At 46.2% G+C, this 16,674-nt stretch overlaps 1 protein-coding gene across 2 annotated transcripts; it reads left to right on the top strand.

The window, feature by feature from the left end:
• Positions 1-2,291: 2,291 nt before the first annotated feature.
• On the top strand, positions 2,292-11,942 carry LOC141923712 (protein mono-ADP-ribosyltransferase PARP12-like). Of its 2 annotated transcripts, XM_074825337.1 has the most exons (9): positions 2,292-2,368; positions 3,823-3,865; positions 5,196-5,331; positions 5,809-5,929; positions 6,943-7,033; positions 8,230-8,305; positions 9,045-9,175; positions 11,019-11,170; positions 11,594-11,942. In XM_074825337.1, exons 3-9 carry the CDS (start codon positions 5,272-5,274, stop codon positions 11,881-11,883), a joined length of 921 nt encoding a protein of 306 aa, XP_074681438.1. In that variant the 5' UTR covers positions 2,292-2,368; positions 3,823-3,865; positions 5,196-5,271; the 3' UTR covers positions 11,884-11,942. The 2 variants fall into 2 exon arrangements, with proteins under 2 accessions (XP_074681438.1, XP_074681439.1); XM_074825338.1 differs by lacking the exon at positions 2,292-2,368 and having other exon boundaries at positions 3,514-3,865.
• The last annotated feature ends 4,732 nt before the right edge of the window (positions 11,943-16,674 follow it).

The raw sequence follows: 16,674 nt of genomic DNA, 5'->3' as shown, positions 1-16,674 counted from the left end.
ACAGGAAATCCAGACTTACTGGGAAAACCATCACAACCTAGAGGAGAAGGTACCAGCTTTAAATGGGAGTGTGGTTTCAAGTGAGATCTGGAAATGTTTCCAGGCTCCCAGACATGGGTCGGTCCCCACCCTCGCAGCTTTGCTGAAGCTGAACCCCCTGGCACACCTTCCGGCAGCACCCTGCAGCCAGACCCCAGTGTGGGTGGCTGGGGAACCAACCTGCAGAAGACCTTGCAGAACCAGGTGAGCCCCATCACCCCATCATAGCCTGAGTCCACCCCTTTAGGTACTGGTTTGGGGGATTTTCCACATCTTGAGGTAGAAGCAGGAGGCACTGCCAGCCTGGTCCTGTGCTGCAGGACCCCTGTGAGCGCAGTGTGCCCACGCCGTACCATCAGTATTCATTCATCAAATCTTGGAGCGGTCTGAAATTGCAACAGAGCTGCTGCGTGTCTGCAGGTAGACACACAGAAAGGGTGAAACATCACTTTTTCTTGTCCATGTCCTCTGAAGAGAAAAAGGGAATGAGAATTGAAATTCCTGGGGGGAAAATAAATAGTCCTACCTGCTGGACCAAGGTTTCTTTAAACATGATAAATCATTTGACATGTGTAGGGAAACCATACTTGGGCGCCTCTGCTGACTGTGCAGGAATATGATCTTGCAGGGCTATATATAAGATGTCTGCTCTAAGACCTGTCAGATACTGGAAATGCAGACAGATATAGTACCACTGTTACATTGACAGTTAGAAATCAGAGGTTCAACAGCTCTATGGATGGCATTGCAATTAAAAGTGATAAAAATAAAATGTATGACGTTCAGAAGATATCAGTTTACAGTGAGCTCAAGTTTCCAGTTTGTGGTGAGTTGTTTGTTTTTAGAGAGGATGGTACGCTGCTACCAGCAAAGATATATGAACATTTTCTACCAAGCCAGAATGTTTTTCCTAGAGCTGATATCTCATGCCTGCTGAAGCTCTTGGCTTCAGTTCAGAAGAGTATTTTACTAGAGGATTCACATATGCAGAAATGAACCGGTGGGATCTGATCCTATAGATCTCATCAGTCAAAGGGAAGCACAAAAGTTGTGCAACTGTGGAGGTGAAAGCCAGATAACTATATGGGAGGTCAAAAGCCAGTCAAGAAAGGCCAGATGGGGAGTAAACAAAGTTCAACTTCATAATCACATTTGTGGTGGTTTTGTGTTTGTTGACTTGGGGTTTTTTTAATACTATGTCTATAAAATGCCCTGAGAGTGCAGCCTTTCCAGAGACTAAAACAGAGGTTTATGTGTTTCAGCTGCTACTGATCTAGTCTGACTGGATCATCAGGAAATAAAAATGTGTTCTGGGCAATTCAGCTGAACATAATTTGTGCAACAAAACAAAAGTTTGCATCTGAACAAGTTTATGTAGTTAGTACTACTTGACCTGTCGTTATGCTTTATTCTTCAGAGCTCTGCTGGGGAAATGCTGTCAGCCTTTTAGATCGAAAGGCTGGAGGTCAGACTGGAAAGCTTCAAACCCTTCTCTAATTTCCATGGGGAAGAACAGAGTGGAGCTCAGGCTTCAAGGTAAAGGAACACAAACACTCAGGACAGCGCAGAGCTCTGTGGGGGCTGACTGAGCCTGCTTCCCAGGGCTCTGTGCTTGGTCTGCAGTAGCTCACGTTGCTCTGGGCAGTGCTGTGTACTGTGCCCCCCCCACCCTGCACAGTGTGATAACCAACATGGAGAGCATGTTGAGAGATGCACCCGCTTTCTGCATTGAGATTTGGGGGTTTGCTTTTCAAGGCAATGCCAGCTTTTGGCTTTCAAAGAATGATGTTCAGCAGAAGCTGCTCCCAACAGAGATCTTGAAAGAAGAAGGTCCTGAATATCCCCAGCCACTGGAAGGATGGGAGGAATCAGCTCAAGGTAAGTGCTGGTGAGCAACAACAGGAACCAAGCAGTAGGGATAAACTATGCTAGTTTGTAGGGATGTTGATTTTATTGATGCATCTGCCAAAAACTTCAGCTGTGCCTGGCCGGTCTGCTCGTGCCTGGCAGATGCACGTGCGTGTGGTGCAATAACCAGAAGGAAATGTTACTCCGCTCTTTTTCCTAAGGGGCAGTGGCTAGCAGAGAGGCATCCGTGACTTCCCACAGAGAGAGACTCCGAGAGAGACAGCGAGGTACAAATGTGCAGTTCAAACAGGCTCAAAGAAGCACAAACAGGCTCGTCATATTTTATTTTCGAAGGTTTTACTGCTTCCGGGAGACCTTTCCCATGCGGAGCAAGGGTTCAGAGGGCTGGTCCAACTGGCAGGCACGTGGCTGATGCCTCCGGCTCCCAAGGGTGGTGGCTGGGCAGCCCGACGGCAGGACGGTGAGTAGGGGAGCTGGGGAGGCAGAGTGTGCCGGGCTCTAACAACTTTTCAGGGGTGATGCTGAGCTGGGAGGGAGGAAGTTGGTGATTTCATGGTTTGTGGGCTTGGCTTTAGGGCCTGCTGGAAGGATACCTGCTTGCAGTTACTCATACGGTAAGCTGTGTTTATATCTTCATTAATTCATCCTTTCTTTCACATGAGGGAGAGGTGTGTAAGAAAAAGGGTGGCATGAGGTTGCTTTTTAAGTATAAAATCTTCTCTGTATACAGCTATTCCTGTGGAGATATAAAAAGCAATTTACAGGGTATCTCTCAGTTGCACAAGACCAGATAGTGAAATCTTCAGCAAAAGGTGGAGGACACTGCCTGTCTTGCCAGTGAAATATTTCACTGCTCTGCTTTATTAAGTGTTTCACCTGTTTCTTTCTTGTTGGGGTTAGTTGGTGAGTGGAAAATCCCTGCAAGGAGCAGAAACACTGGCAAGTGAAAATGAAAGTAGGGCACAGACAGACATTTTGAAAAACTAATGGGGTTAGGGCAGACTGGGGACCCTGGGTCTCAGCAGGGGTTAGCATCCATCTATAGAGTGGGGCGAGAGGGAAGTGGGATGGTGTGAGCAATGAAGAAAAGCTGCCTGGAAACACCAACCCACCCAACTCTCCCGCTTTCCTCTCTGTTTCCCGTCCACCCCTCAAATCCCACACTTCAAATCCACAAACTCCAAATTCTGCTGGCCACGGCAGCAGCAACAGCAGCACACTGCTGTGCAGAGGGAAGAAAAGGGACAGCCGCATCCAAAAAAAGCTCCCAGGAGTGCTGGATCTCATGAATCTCCTGCAATGGCATTTGAGAGAAAACGAATTGGGAGAATTTTTCTAGGAACAGGCTTGGCTGGTGTTACTGCTGGTGTTACTGCATACAAAGATCAACCGTGGTCAGAAGACAGCAGTGGAACAAGCTAAGGCTGCGAAGGGCACTTGGGTCGTTCCTCGCTCTTTGTTCTGGCAGTCTGGGGGCTGCCAAGCCTTTGTTTGTGGACCTTTGTACTGTAACCAGCTCTATAAGGGAGCTCCTCCTATAATTATTTCCCCTGATCAGCCTGCTCTGAATACCTGTGATCCCTACCAAAGCATGAAGGTGCCAGAGCTGGATAAATGATCATTTCCAGTTTCTGTTTGAATACTGTGTTCAAGTTCTTCAGGCAGCGCTGAGTAGTTCAGCCACAGACTCTTGCAAACTCCATGGCAGGCAGGTGGGCAGGTCTTGTCTGTGGGTATGTGCTCCACAGGAGGGTAATGTTACAGAAACAACGAAGGGATAAGATGAATAGAAAACTGTTGGCTGAGTCCAAAACTGAGACAAGCAAAGGGACTTGAAACACAGCAGCAAGCAAAGTAAAATCCTCTGAATTTGAATTATTGGTGGCTACCTGTTTCAGCTTGTTCTCTTTGTAGGTGCTGTGTCTCCAGGATAGAGCACAGAGCAGAGACTTCACTGGTAAGTGATTTTTTTGGCCTTTTTTTTTTTTTTCTTTTTTTCCTTTTAACGAATTTGACCTTGGCTGGCTGCCATACACCCACCTAGCCACTCTCACTCCCCATTTTCACCAGGACAGGGGAAGAAAATGAGGTAGAAAAGTTCATGAGTTGAGATAAAGACAGGGAGATCACTTACCAATTACTGTCATGGGCAAAACAGACTTGGCTTGGGGAAAGTTAATTTATTGCCAATTAAATAAGTTTGGATGGTGAGAAACAAACCCCAAAATTAGAACAACACCTTCCCCCCACCCCCCTTCTCAACTTCACTCCTTCATTCCTGACTCTTCTACCTACCCCCACCCCGCCAAGTGATGCAGGGGGGGATGGAGAGTGGGCATTGACCTCAGTCTGTAAGTGTTGCCCTCTGCCATTCCGTCATCCTGAAAAAATTCCCACGCTCCAGTGTGGCTCCTCCCATGGGCTGCAGTTCTTCGGGATAAGCCTGGTCTGGCATTGGCTTCTCTCCCTGGATCACAGCTTCCTTCAGGGCATGTTCATGTCCTGCAACATGGGGTCCTCCAGAGGCTGCAGTGTGGATATCTGCCTCACCATGGTCCTTATGAGCTGCAAGGGAATCTCTGCTCTAGTGCCTGGAGCACATCCTCCCCTCCTTCTTCACTGACATGAGTGTCTGCAGGGCTGTTTCACTCACATTTTTCCTCACTTCTCACTGGTGGGCAGCTTTCTCAGAGGTGCCACCAGCTTAGCTGATGGGCTCAGCTGTGTCCTGCAGTGGGTCTGTTGAGCTGGCTGTGTCCAGCATGGGGCATCCCCTGGTCTCTTCTCACAGAAGCCACCCCTGCAGCCCCCTGCTGCCAGCACCTGGGCACCTGCACCCAGTACAGTACCTGCAACTGACAGCTTTGCTCTCCTGAACGCTAAAGGAGGGGTGATGCTATCAGTGCCTTCTGCAGGCAGTCTGACTTCTGCAGCTGATCACACACTGCCTAGAAGCCAGAACTTACTCCTGTTAGCTGTGGCACCACGGGCCTTCACTTAACAAGCTGAGTTTATTGTGTCAAGTTGTATTTTCTTACAATGTGTGTTTTAGAATGATGTATTTTAGAGAAACACAGTGACCCGGGTCCAAGCCATAGAGGTCAGGGTTATTTCTGTGAGGCTTACCATGACCCATATATGTACAAACATCAGTTCCCCTGTCCTGGGCCAAACCTGCACTTCCCAGCTGGAAGGGTCTCCTTTTCTGAGGAGAGCAGGGGTATCACATAGTTTGATAGCTTTGGAAAAAACCCATGCTGTAATCTGGATTTCTCTTCTGATGTTAGGGCCGAGCAAGCAGCCAGCCATTGGTCAGCTCTTCTGCGCCTGTGGTGTCTTCCGACTCATCTGTCTGCTCCCAAAATGGAGTACGCCTGGTACTGGCTCGATGATTCTGGGCGGTGGATTGAGTATGGGGAAGAGGTGAGATCCATCTGCTGTTGATGCCAAAAGCTCTTGTTAAGCCTTCTTCAGAGAGTTGTTTAGGGCACATTGTTCTGCAGCTGGCGTGTTTCGCTCGCCACTGTGTGCCCTTGCAGCGCTACTCTGATGCCCTGGTGGGTTTGTCTTATTAATTGTTCCTCAATGCAGTACTGCTACTCTGTGAAAGCTTTCAAAGGACTGGCTTTGAAAGCAGGTGCATTGTCCAGAGATGATGGACATCTTTTGGCTGAAGCTGACCACCCAGGCTGAAGGCTGCTTTGTTGCTGTTGTCAAAAGCAGCTGTTCTCTCTGGGGCACCCCTCCATTGCTGAAGAACAAAACGCTTGAAGCCTTAGAGCCTTAGTTCAAAATGGCATCCCATGATAGGGGCCTGGGGAAACAGTGTTATTTCCCCACAGTGTCACCTAGACCAAAGATGGGTTTCTAACAGGTATAATTTCCTGGCTCTTTCTATAGCATCCGGATCACCCCACTGCCATGGTGACATCTGCAGATCTGGAGAAAAAATTTCTAGCTGACCGGGAAGGCAGTGTGTTATTCAGGGCTGGTTCTCAGAAGTATGAGTTAAACTTTAAAGGTGAAGTATCTCTTTGTTTTAAGTTCATTACACAGTGTAGCTGGCTTTAATGTAGCCTCCTTCATGCAGAGTTTTTATCCTATGTCAGGGTTTCTTTGAACAGGTCTTTTTCCTCAAGCAGAGCTTGAGCAGTTTGCACATTTCTCTGCAGTTTTGAGATGCCCTGCTCTAGCTTCTAAACCTGTACATCTATAGTCAGAAAAGCATCTCTGACAATATTGTATATTCAGAAGAAGAGCTGAGAGTAAACTTCGTGGTGTCTGGCTTATGCATTTGGGTTTATACAGCTAAAGAAGAGAAACAAGAAAGGAAAGAAAGAAGCACTGAAAAGCCAAATGGTGAAGAAGTGACCCCATGGCAGACATCTTGCAAGCTAGTTATGGGGAGAGAAAGCACACAGTGCACCAAAGGAAAATTTAGGACTGGTTGCACACAGAGAGAAATGGGAAAATAAGAAATGCTTTTCTGTTTCTAATTTATTTACCCATCTTAAAATTTCCATTAGCTTTCCAAACTTTAAATCTGTTTCCTGGCATGAATAAAGAGAGTGGTGTTTAAAGGATGAAACAATGGATAATTAGCCATGTCACACAGCATGCGCTCTGTGATATTGTTACAGGACCAAGAAGGGAGGGCAGACTTTCCTCTTAGCACCACGTAACAATCCCGCACTGCCAGGAAAGCTAGATTTGTAGCCTCCATCATACTGAAAACACTTCCCTGCTGCAGGCCTGACATCAGATGTGTTTTTCTTTGGCTGACAGCCTGAATGTGAATGCATGTGCAGGTGCAGTTAGTGCTTGGGTTACCTTTGAGCTTCACAGTCTATGCTAGCAGGTTGTTGACCTTGCTGATCTCTGAGGAGAAGCAGCACAAGTGGGAATGGCTTCAAAGTATGGAGGGGGTAGGGGTGGTAGATAGAGCACCACAACGTGGTATTCAGGGCTACCTCCATTTCAGTTTTTCTAAACATGTAAGAGTGTGAGTTATTGAGTCATTGTGTTTTTTTCAAGACATGACCCAAAAAAATTTGATCTATGAAACTGAAAGAATAGTTGTCCGACTGCCAGAATTTCTGTCCTCTGAAGATCGACAAAACAGAAGGTAATATACATTTGTTATTTGATAATGTCTCTAGATGACAGCACCTTTCTGCTAAGAAGTTCCTCCTACCTGTCTAGAATTCAATTTTAGATTTCTTGAATTCATTTTTAGATACCTTTTGCTGACTGGTTTAATGGTAAATTTTGCAGTGACAGTATTTGTAAATTATGCAACACTTCTGTGAAGTGTGCTGGAGGGATGTTTGGTGACAGACTCTGGCAGCTGTGAGAGACCCCTAGAGTAGATTTGTTCTCTTGGTGAGGGCAAGGCCACATAGGGCTGACACAACTGTGCCAGGAATTTTTATTCCTTGATTTATGCCCCAACAATACTAAATAAACTGTGCACGGAGTAGGAGCAAGGGACTGCCAGTCCCAAGAACTGTGGAGCAGATAGATGCCATCCCCTGGAAAGCTGAGGATAAAATAAAACACAGAAGTAAATCCCTCCAAATGAAGTGAACTGGATGCACTTATTTGGGATACCCTATCTTATGGCTTTTTTAAAAGGAACTTCAGCTTGACAGAATTTGAGTATGTCTGATGTAAAAGTTAGTTGTGCTACTGCTTTATTTTAAAAAGAGCTGCCTTTGGTTCAGAAACTCGCCAGCAGACAGTGCATTTGAAACCAAGGGTTGTTCAACCAAGGGCAGGTTGATTCAAAAATAAAACACACTGCAGTTCCTGAATGGATGCTAATGTTTCTATTGGCTGGGTTAAAACATGCATACCAGGAAGGGTTACTGCTGGAAGTTGTTGAGCACTGACTGACTGGTGCAGTAGCTCCTGCAGGGCACAACAGTCCACCCACAGCCTCCTGAGAGGCTTGGTCCCAGGGACAGGTAGGGGCAGGCCACTCATCAGGCCAGCAAATTAGAGATGAGTAGCCACATGGAGCAAGAGGCTCACGGTCCAGTTTCCTAGAGGTTCAAGCACCAGGCTAGGAGCATGTTACTTCTCATTTGAAGCTCTCCTACCAGTGTCTTGGCTTGCCAAGAGATGCATTAGGGTGCACTAGGATGTGTGTGGAAATGTCAACTGGGGAATGGGATAATGGTTTTGTGGAAATCAAAAAAAATATAAAAATCCAGGGATATACCCAAAGGCTGCTGTAGAGTCAGTGGCTGGATCGTCTGGAAGGGGGATTTGGTTAGGAGTATCATGGACTGACTTGCTCCTTTTTTTTTTTTTCTGCAGCCAAAACATGACACTCTCAAGTTTTGTCTGTCCTCCACAATGGGACAAATCTGCACTGCCTGATATCGGGTTCAAGGTAGGTCTTTCCAGCTCTCCAATGGGTAGGGTGAACTGTCGTGTACTAATTTTTCTGAGAAGATAACCCTAGGCAGTTGAGATATTCCCAGCTTTTAAACATGTCTTATAAAGTAGGCAACTATGAGGTGAAACAAGACTGACTTCACATTGAAAATAGACCTGTGTCTCCTGGGAGGTTCTTTGAGACCCCCTACATATACCACGCAGGATAAGAAAGCCCCTTTTAGCTGTTACTGCTCTGACGTGTCCTTTGCACTCTCCCAAGGCACCTGATCCTCTGTTAAACTGTATGAATTGTGTCGTAAGGGGGGGTGTTGTATTTCCTCCGTCCATTTGAGGCAAAATGTTATTTGCCATGATAAAACCAGGGCTTAGCCCTGTAGGGAAAAGGAGCTAGAGTGTCAAATTAAGGTGAAATTGATATTCACTCTTCTCCAGCCTGAAGACTGCTGTGCATTTCATCTTTAGGTTACTCTGAAGTAGAAATAATCTAAATGTGAATGTGTGTCCACGGAAGGAATCTTGTGTGGGATTACATTCATTTTCCTTAGTCAGCTTCCACATGGGGAGTGAGGGTGAAGATAGGGAGAGGATGGTTTACTGGAAACACAGGAGAAGCTTGTGATTTTAATGGCATGGCGTTTCCTCTAATGTGAGGATGTTGATGAGTCCTTTGGCAGGACTTGGAGTTGTTACTGTCAGTAATACCTTATTTTTGGTGTTTTTAAAATTTTCAGTTGGTACAGATCAGCTACACTTCCCAGGAATATAAAAAAATTAAGAATCTGTTTGAGAAGACAATGAAAGATTACTTCATCCACCGACTGCAGAGGATCCAGAACCCAACACTTTGGCAAGTTTTTGAGTGGTTTGTATCTATTTTATTTCATTATCCTTATGGTAGCAGAAGACTGGTATTTCCTAATCTGTTGTCCTCCATAGTCTGCACTAGGAGTTGCCAAATCCAGCAGCCCAGCAGAGGTGAGACTGACACGTATCTGTGTGCCTGGGTCCCGCTGGTAGTGAGGTTCAGCACATGTTCCCAGTAGGTGCACACATACCAACACACACATACACACACACAAAACGTATGAATAAGCACACAGCTGGCCACAAAATCCAACACAGACAGCACAGCATTCATGCAGTCACAAACAGCACCAACAGCCTCATTCTGTTCCCTTCCTCTGGCTGACTGGGATGAAAGCCTGTTACTGGAACACATGTACCTGTATGGGTCCCTCTAGGAGCTGGTCTTAGACACTCAGACTACTCATGTGCTGGCTCCTCAGTTCTCTCATCTCCAGTTATGTTCTGCATAGACACAAACACATTCAAATGGGTCTCTATAGACTTCATGGTGTGTTCAGCGGTTGACCTGGACCTCCTGGTCCCTCTGGTAAGCAAGCTCAGACCTCCTGGTCTCTCCAGCACCTGGCCCAGACTGATGGCTGCTCTGAAACCCGGCTCCCAGGCCAGCTACCCTCCTCACCCTTATACTGGCTAGTGATCACACAGTGCCACGTACACCCTCGCTTGCTGCAGTTGCTGGTGCTGTGGACATGTGACTCCTGTGACCCAAGGTCCTGCTCCAGTTGCTGCACCCCAACGCCTGTACACGTGCATGCACACAGACTGGAAAGTCCATCACCCAGGTAAGAGTTAGAATTGAAATTATGAGAAGACAGGGCAGACTGTATTGATCAGGCACAGGGCATAGCCAGATAAGCCTACTGACCAGACAGTTTCCTGTTTATACACAACTAACCCTTTTTTACTCCCTCATCCATCTATTTTCCCATGTTTGTTCCTCCTCAGACCATTCTGATCCCTCCCTTCTCCCACATACAGTTCCTCTGTTAAACATCTCATTATAAGTCCTGTGCCATCCCCAAAGGCTCTTCCCCTCTGTCCCATAACAAGTCCTATACTCTCGTAGGCAGTACCCTCCTTATGTCTGTGAACTGCTCTGGACTCTTTCCATTGTTCGTGGTACCGGGTGTACCCCTCATCCCTGGGGCTGAGGCTCCCCTGGGGTAACCCTGAGAGGGGCCGGGTCTGGGTCTCCTCTCTGTGATCAGGTTATTGAGGTTGTCTTTGTGCTCTTTTGTGTGCGTGGAAATGAGTCTTTTGTCACATAGGCTAACAGGTTGTGTGTGGAGTTCTTGCTAGTTTTATTCAAAAAGAAAGTTATTTTCCTTCACCACGACTGAGCTGTATTATCTCAAATTTATTCTTTTTGTTTTAGTTTCTTCCACATACGAGTTTAAAGAAAAAAAAAAAAAAGGGACTTTTTACGTTGTAAAGGTAGGGGTAGACATTACAGTCTTCACTGTGGCTTCATACAGCTCAGTTTTATAATTACATTTACGCATTCAGGATTTATATAACCTGGGAACTGACCAATTCCCAGTCAAGAGATGTTTGTCTCTTTACCCTCTCATGTGGTATGAAGTTGTGGGTGACAGAGTCCATAGCAATGCTGAGAACTTTTTGTTTTGCTGGAAGGAGCCAGCTGTGCAGCAGGATACCAACAGAAGTGCAAAGAAGGCAGTAACCCCACTGAGAGTGGTTTGTGTCACTGTTCCTCCATGACCCAAAAGCAGGAGGAGTTGAGTTGGGAAATTGTCCTTGTCTGAACCAGGGTAACATGTAATTCTTTTTGTTGGGTTTTTTTTTGTTTGTTTGTTTGGGGTTTTTTTTGTCCCTAGGCAAAAAGAGCAGATGAAGAAGCTCAATAAATCAAAACGCGTGGATGAGCGGCTCCTGTTCCATGGGACGAGTCCGTCCCACATATCTGAAATCTGCGAGCAGAACTTTGACTGGAGGGTCTGTGGGACTCATGGGACACTGTACGGAAAAGGTACAAGTGCAGAAGTGTGGGTTCAGGGGCTGTAGCAGCACAGGGTGCAGACCCCAACCAGGCTGATGGGTGGGTGAGAGGTGACTGTCCCTGACTCCTGCACTCCTGCCATTAGGGCTCTTTCATCTGCGTGCATCTGCACGGCTGCAGGCAGCATCCACAGCAATCCCATTTCAGGGGGGGCTAAAAACACCCCTCTGCCTCAGGTACCTGCAAAGCTCTTGGACAGGTGGGACTGGGAGGTTGATGGTGAAATGTGGCCAGAGTCTGTTGATGCTTTAAAATAAGCTGATTTGAAACACCTGGCAAGGATGCATGTAGAGCTATGTGGAGTTGTTGAATCGTGGCTGCCAAAGCGTTGATGGCAGCTGTTTGTTCCTCGGTTGACTTATTGTCTGACCTGTGTCTTTTTCTGGTCCCTAGGAAGCTACTTTGCCAGAGATGCCAGCTATTCTCATGACTACTGTTCCCCTCTCAGTGGTCGCTATAGCATGTTTGTAGCTCACGTTCTTGTTGGAAACTTTGTTCAGGGAAACCCCAAATACGTTCGCCCTCCACCCAGAACCAACGATTCAAACAGACTTTATGACAGCTGTGTGGATGACCCGACAGATCCTTCCATCTTTGTCATCTTTGAGAAGCACCAGATTTACCCTGCCTATATTGTGGAGTACAGCAGTACTCCAGTGTTCTCCCAGTGTATGATCCTGTAATGATGACAGAATGTCCTTTGAATTACCCTGAATAAATTACACCTTAGTACATATTTTTAAATGTTTGTTCAATTTTAGTAGTAGCTTTAGAACATTTTGTAATGCAGCAAACAAATATCAATCCCCTGAAGGATTTTGGGGCATAGTTTTTTGGTAGGGCCTATTCTTTTGCCAGCAGAAAGTGCTAAACTTTAATGTCCACCTTATCTCTAGCCCAGGATGGGGATGTACCTGCCTTTTGTACCCTGATGCAGTGACACCTACTGCTGCTGAAAGGGGCATGGCTGAGCATACAATTAACTTGATCCACTGATATAGTCACTTAGGGACGATTCCTGCCTGTGATGGTGCTGATGTGCCAAAGGGCGACTGGGTAAAGAATGTGGAAGGAGGAAAAGTGAAAGTACCTACATCATAGTGCACAACAGAGAAAACATAGCCTCTCTTTCCAGTACATGGCAGGAAGTTCCTGCATCCTGGAGGCTTTGTAATTAATGCTGGCAATGAACTTTGCTTTGTTTCCCAGTCACGTTGCTGACAGCTCTTCTCACCTTGTTCTTCTATATCACATCTGCTGGTCACTGTGACACCCTGTCCTTGCTCTTTCCCCGCTGGGTTTAGTTCAAGAGAAGCAGTGATATTGCAGCTGCTGAAGTTAAATCCCCACCGTGTCATGACACTAACAGCGAGGAAGTCTGTGGTGAGCTGAATAACGCACGTGGCAGCAGCAGTGACCGGTGAGGCAAAGGAGCTTTGTGAGGGGTGGCCGCTGGCACGGCTACCCCCCTTCCCACCCTTCAGACTGAAGTTGGTGGTGGCTATTTTGAATTGCCCTGCTGCTGCCTGGCACTTCTGTGGGAGATTGAGAAGTGCCCCAGCGGTGTGTGCTCTGACTGGGATGGATGGGGGAAAGCTTGGATGATGAACATAGTGCTTGAAACTTGGTGGATGGTGGGATAACATTTGGGAGGACTGATAGCATGGAAACAGAAATTAATGGTTTATTTTAAAACAGTCCTGCTGTATAAACTGTTGTAATTCAGCAAAGAAGTCACAAGTGGTTCAGTTGTGCATGCTGTGAGTGGGAGGAACCAAAAGTAGGGATGTGTGTAGGATCTCATCAGCTTTCCTAAAGCCTGCTATCTTCAGGCCACAGTCTGCCCTTAGAAAATGTCAGAAAGGCAGGTGACTGGGATGAGTCCCTGAGCTGCCATATTTAGTGCACTTTCATATCCCACCTCTTTTGCAGGAGCCTAAAGCTTGTTCTTTTGCAAAGTAGTGACGTAATCTTGTCAGCCACAGGTGAGCAGAGAGCTTTCCATGTGCTTGGGAAATAAAAGTGAAAGTCACTTAAATGGACTTTTTCCTGAATATATGATACTTTCTAATTAAAAAAAAAAAAAAAAAAGCAAAGCAAATGGCAGCAAGTTATCTGCCACACACCTTTCTCAGGAAGGAAAGTGGTGTACAACAGTTAATTGCTTTCTTGTGCTATCAGTACCACTGCTTTAGAAAACTGCAGTGATTTTGGAGAGCTGTTTGCCTAGGATTTGGCAATCGTCATAGATCTGCATCCTGTGCTTTGCCTAAACGTGAATCTGAGCATTATTTGTACAAACAATAACAGAAAGTCTGATTTAAACTGTTAATTTTATAAATAGGTGGGATTATATAGAAATCTCTTTTGGTTTACAGACTTGCTGCCTGGCTGTGGCACCCAGTGGGTGCCGCCCATGGGCAGCCTTCACCCTGCAATCACCCTCCTCTTGATGTCTCTGAGCTGCAGGTTCATGAGGATGGGAAGGCACTGAATAATGACCATTTCCAGCTGTCACCCTACCTTGGTCCTTGCAACATTGTGTAAATTTGTACCATGGCTTCATCAGCTTTTGGTGCGGTTGCGTGTGCAGCCTTTGGAGACAAGACAGGGGCTGGGAGATGGTGGGTTTGGGAAGAGTTTTGCTGTTAGAGGAAATGCTGTGTGGAATGATGCACTTGTACAAGCCATCTTCCCCCTTTCTTCTCTGCCATGACAGAAGAAACCATCCATCATGTGGGAGAAGGCTGTTTCAAGCGAGGTGGACTTTGGGGTGTTGCCAACCACCTTGAGGAGAAGGTAAGGGAGAGCCTGCTTGAGGGGCAGGCCAGTCACTGAAAAAGGGGTTTTTGTTGATCTGAAAAAGAGGAAACCAGGCAGAGAGGAGAAGACAGGTGCAAACATGCAGAGTTTGGAAGAAAAGGAGATTTTCCAATAAGTCAAAACTATTTCTGACTGCGGGGAGAGTTCTCGCAGCCTCTAGCAGTTGGGTGCCAGATATTATATGAGAAGATCAGGCAGCAGTCCGGTGTTCTCAGCTGTAACCGTGCGCTGTGGTGTGGGACTGCCGAGGTGTAGCTGCTGTTAGCTTTGTGTTGGAGTACCAGATCTGAAGGGGAAGTGCTCCTTGAGGAACCCATGCTATTTCAGGGTCACTCTCTGCAACTCTCATTTTGTGTCACTGTCAGAAGGAGCCGTCCCACCTCCAGGTGTATGTTGCTGCTGTTTTCCCCATGCCACTGCTGGTGACTGCCCTGGGGTGGGGACAATCAGATGCAGAGCATTCACCTACTTGAAAACTGACCTAACCAAAACCACCACAAAACCCAAACCCAAAATATGGTGTTCAGCAAGAATAGTTCCCAGTTCTGCTTGTGCCAACACTGGTAAAGAAGAGGGGGTGCTGCAGGGTAGATTTTGACTGGCATAACATGATACTGCGCGTCTAGCCCAAGCAGGGCTTTTACCATTCAAAGATTTGGGAATATTTCTGTGGCACTTGGTGTCTTCTCCGCCAGCTGGGCAGGTGTTGGGGTGGGCTTGTCCTGGAACCTCCACCATACACCGAACTCATTCTGCCTGAGGGTAGGGAGTAAGGCTGCCCTCAACATGAGATGAAACCATCAGTAAGTATCTTGGCTAATATCTTCTCCACCTTTCTAATATGGTCTCTGTTAGGAGGGTGCTGTGGGAGCACTTCATCTGCGCCGCCATGGGGAGGATTTTTGGGAGCGTGGCAGCTACTGGAGGCCAGCGGGAGAGGACTCTGCTGAGAGGCCATCTGCCTCTGCAAGAGTACCCAAATGCAAAGGTGTTAGCTCAAGTGATCTTTTCAATGTAATGCATTTCTAATTGATTTTCTTGTGGTGCTTTTAGGATTTCACAGTGTCCCTGGTTTCAATGCTGTTAGTTACATATTCATGTACCTGCTCTAGGCTTTCTATTAAATAACACCTCAACAAATTTCAGGCTTTCTTTTAGTTTACTGGTACAAAATTTGACTTTTTAGCATTTTTAAGAATCCTTTTTAACAATTTTGACAGAATTCATTACAGGATGATTAAACTGTAGAAACGTAATGCTTGACTGAACGTGTTGAATGGCATGTTATTTTCCAAAACATTTAAACTCCTAAAAATCAACTTAAGCCCCATAACCTGACACTACCACTGTATGGGTGCCAGGTGAAGAAAACACAGATATTGTTCTTGGCATGACATGCTCAACAATTGCATTATTTAACAAGACCGTTTCTGGATCCAGGGAATAATGATCCTGAACCTATGTGTAGCTCTGGTAATGATAGGGGGCTGAGGTTTTAGGGGAAGCTAGGGGTCCTCATCTAGGGGCTGCAGGAGACAGATCTGTAGGAATCAAACTTCCACTGCTCAGGGAACAACCTTTTCTAATTGTTCCTGTTCCTTTGCAGTCCTGTTACTTTTGATGAAGCCTATTGTATGGCATGTTGAGTACTAGACAGTATTTCCCTAAATAACTCAACCTGTCTTTCCAAGGTTACTTTTACATCTAGCTTACAAATAGGAGCAATAGGAAAGGCTGACCTGGCTCTTATCCATCTGTTCTTAATAAACTTAGATATTCCTTTAATTCTTTACTGCAATGTCAGAAGACCCATTAATTGGTGCGCCAGTGCTCAACCTGTAAATACTTGGGAAGTGTCTGCATATGGTATCCCCACCACTGGAGGAAGCTGTATCTTCACCTATTCCCAAAGAGAAGCTTTATTTCTCAGTGTTCTCTGAATAATTTTTCTTGGACTGTATCTTCAGCTTTGGTCTCCTTAATTATTATTTTTTCTTTCAAACTGGTTTTCCCTTTACTAAGTCCAAAGGAGATGTTAGAAGTTGCATCAGTCTCTGCTTTCTTTAACACCTTGTACACTTCTTTGCTCTTGCTTCTTGCAGACTCTTTCTGACTGTATTTTGCAGGTAACCCCTTGCATAGAATCATACAATGGTTTGGGTTGGAAGGGACCTTAAAGATCATCTAGTTCCAACCCCCCTGCCAACTTCAACTAGACCAGGTTGCTCAAGCCCTGTCCAGCCTGGTCTTGAACACTCCCAGGGAGGGGGCAGCCACACCTTCTCTGGGCAACCTGTTCCAGTGTCTCACCACCCTCACATTAAAGAGTTTCTTCCTTTAATCTAAATGTACTCTCAGTTTAAAACCTTTACCCCTTGTCCTATCACTACACTCCTTGATAAAGAGTCCTTCCCCATCTTTCCTGTAGGCTCCCTTTAACTACAGGAAGGCCAGTCTAAGGTCTCCCCAGAGCCTTCTCTTCTCCAGGCTGAACAACCCCAACTCTCTCAGCCTGTCTTCATAAGGGAGGTGCTCCAGCCCCCAATCATATTCATGGCTCCTCTGGACCCGCTCCAACAGGTCTATGTCCTCATTATGTTGGGGGCCCCAGAGCTGGACACAGTACTCAAGATGGGGTCTCACAAGACCAG

The sequence above is a fragment of the Strix aluco genome, chromosome 5 (genome assembly GCF_031877795.1).
Source record: "Strix aluco isolate bStrAlu1 chromosome 5, bStrAlu1.hap1, whole genome shotgun sequence".
In the NCBI taxonomy this organism is placed as follows: domain Eukaryota; kingdom Metazoa; phylum Chordata; class Aves; order Strigiformes; family Strigidae; genus Strix; species Strix aluco.
The sequence above is the reverse complement of the archived record's forward strand: the minus strand, read 5'-3'. Positions and strand labels throughout refer to the sequence as shown.

Excerpts from the sequence above, each read along its gene's own strand:
- LOC141923712 (XM_074825337.1), top strand. The coding sequence starts at position 5,272 with ATGGAGTACGCCTGGTACTGGCTCGATGATTCTGGGCGGTGGATTGAG. Across the intron at positions 5,332-5,808 it reads GGATTGAGTATGGGGAAGAG|CATCCGGATCACCCCACTGC; the intron begins GTGAGATCCATC and ends CTCTTTCTATAG. Across the intron at positions 8,306-9,044 it reads TGCCTGATATCGGGTTCAAG|TTGGTACAGATCAGCTACAC; the intron begins GTAGGTCTTTCC and ends TAAAATTTTCAG.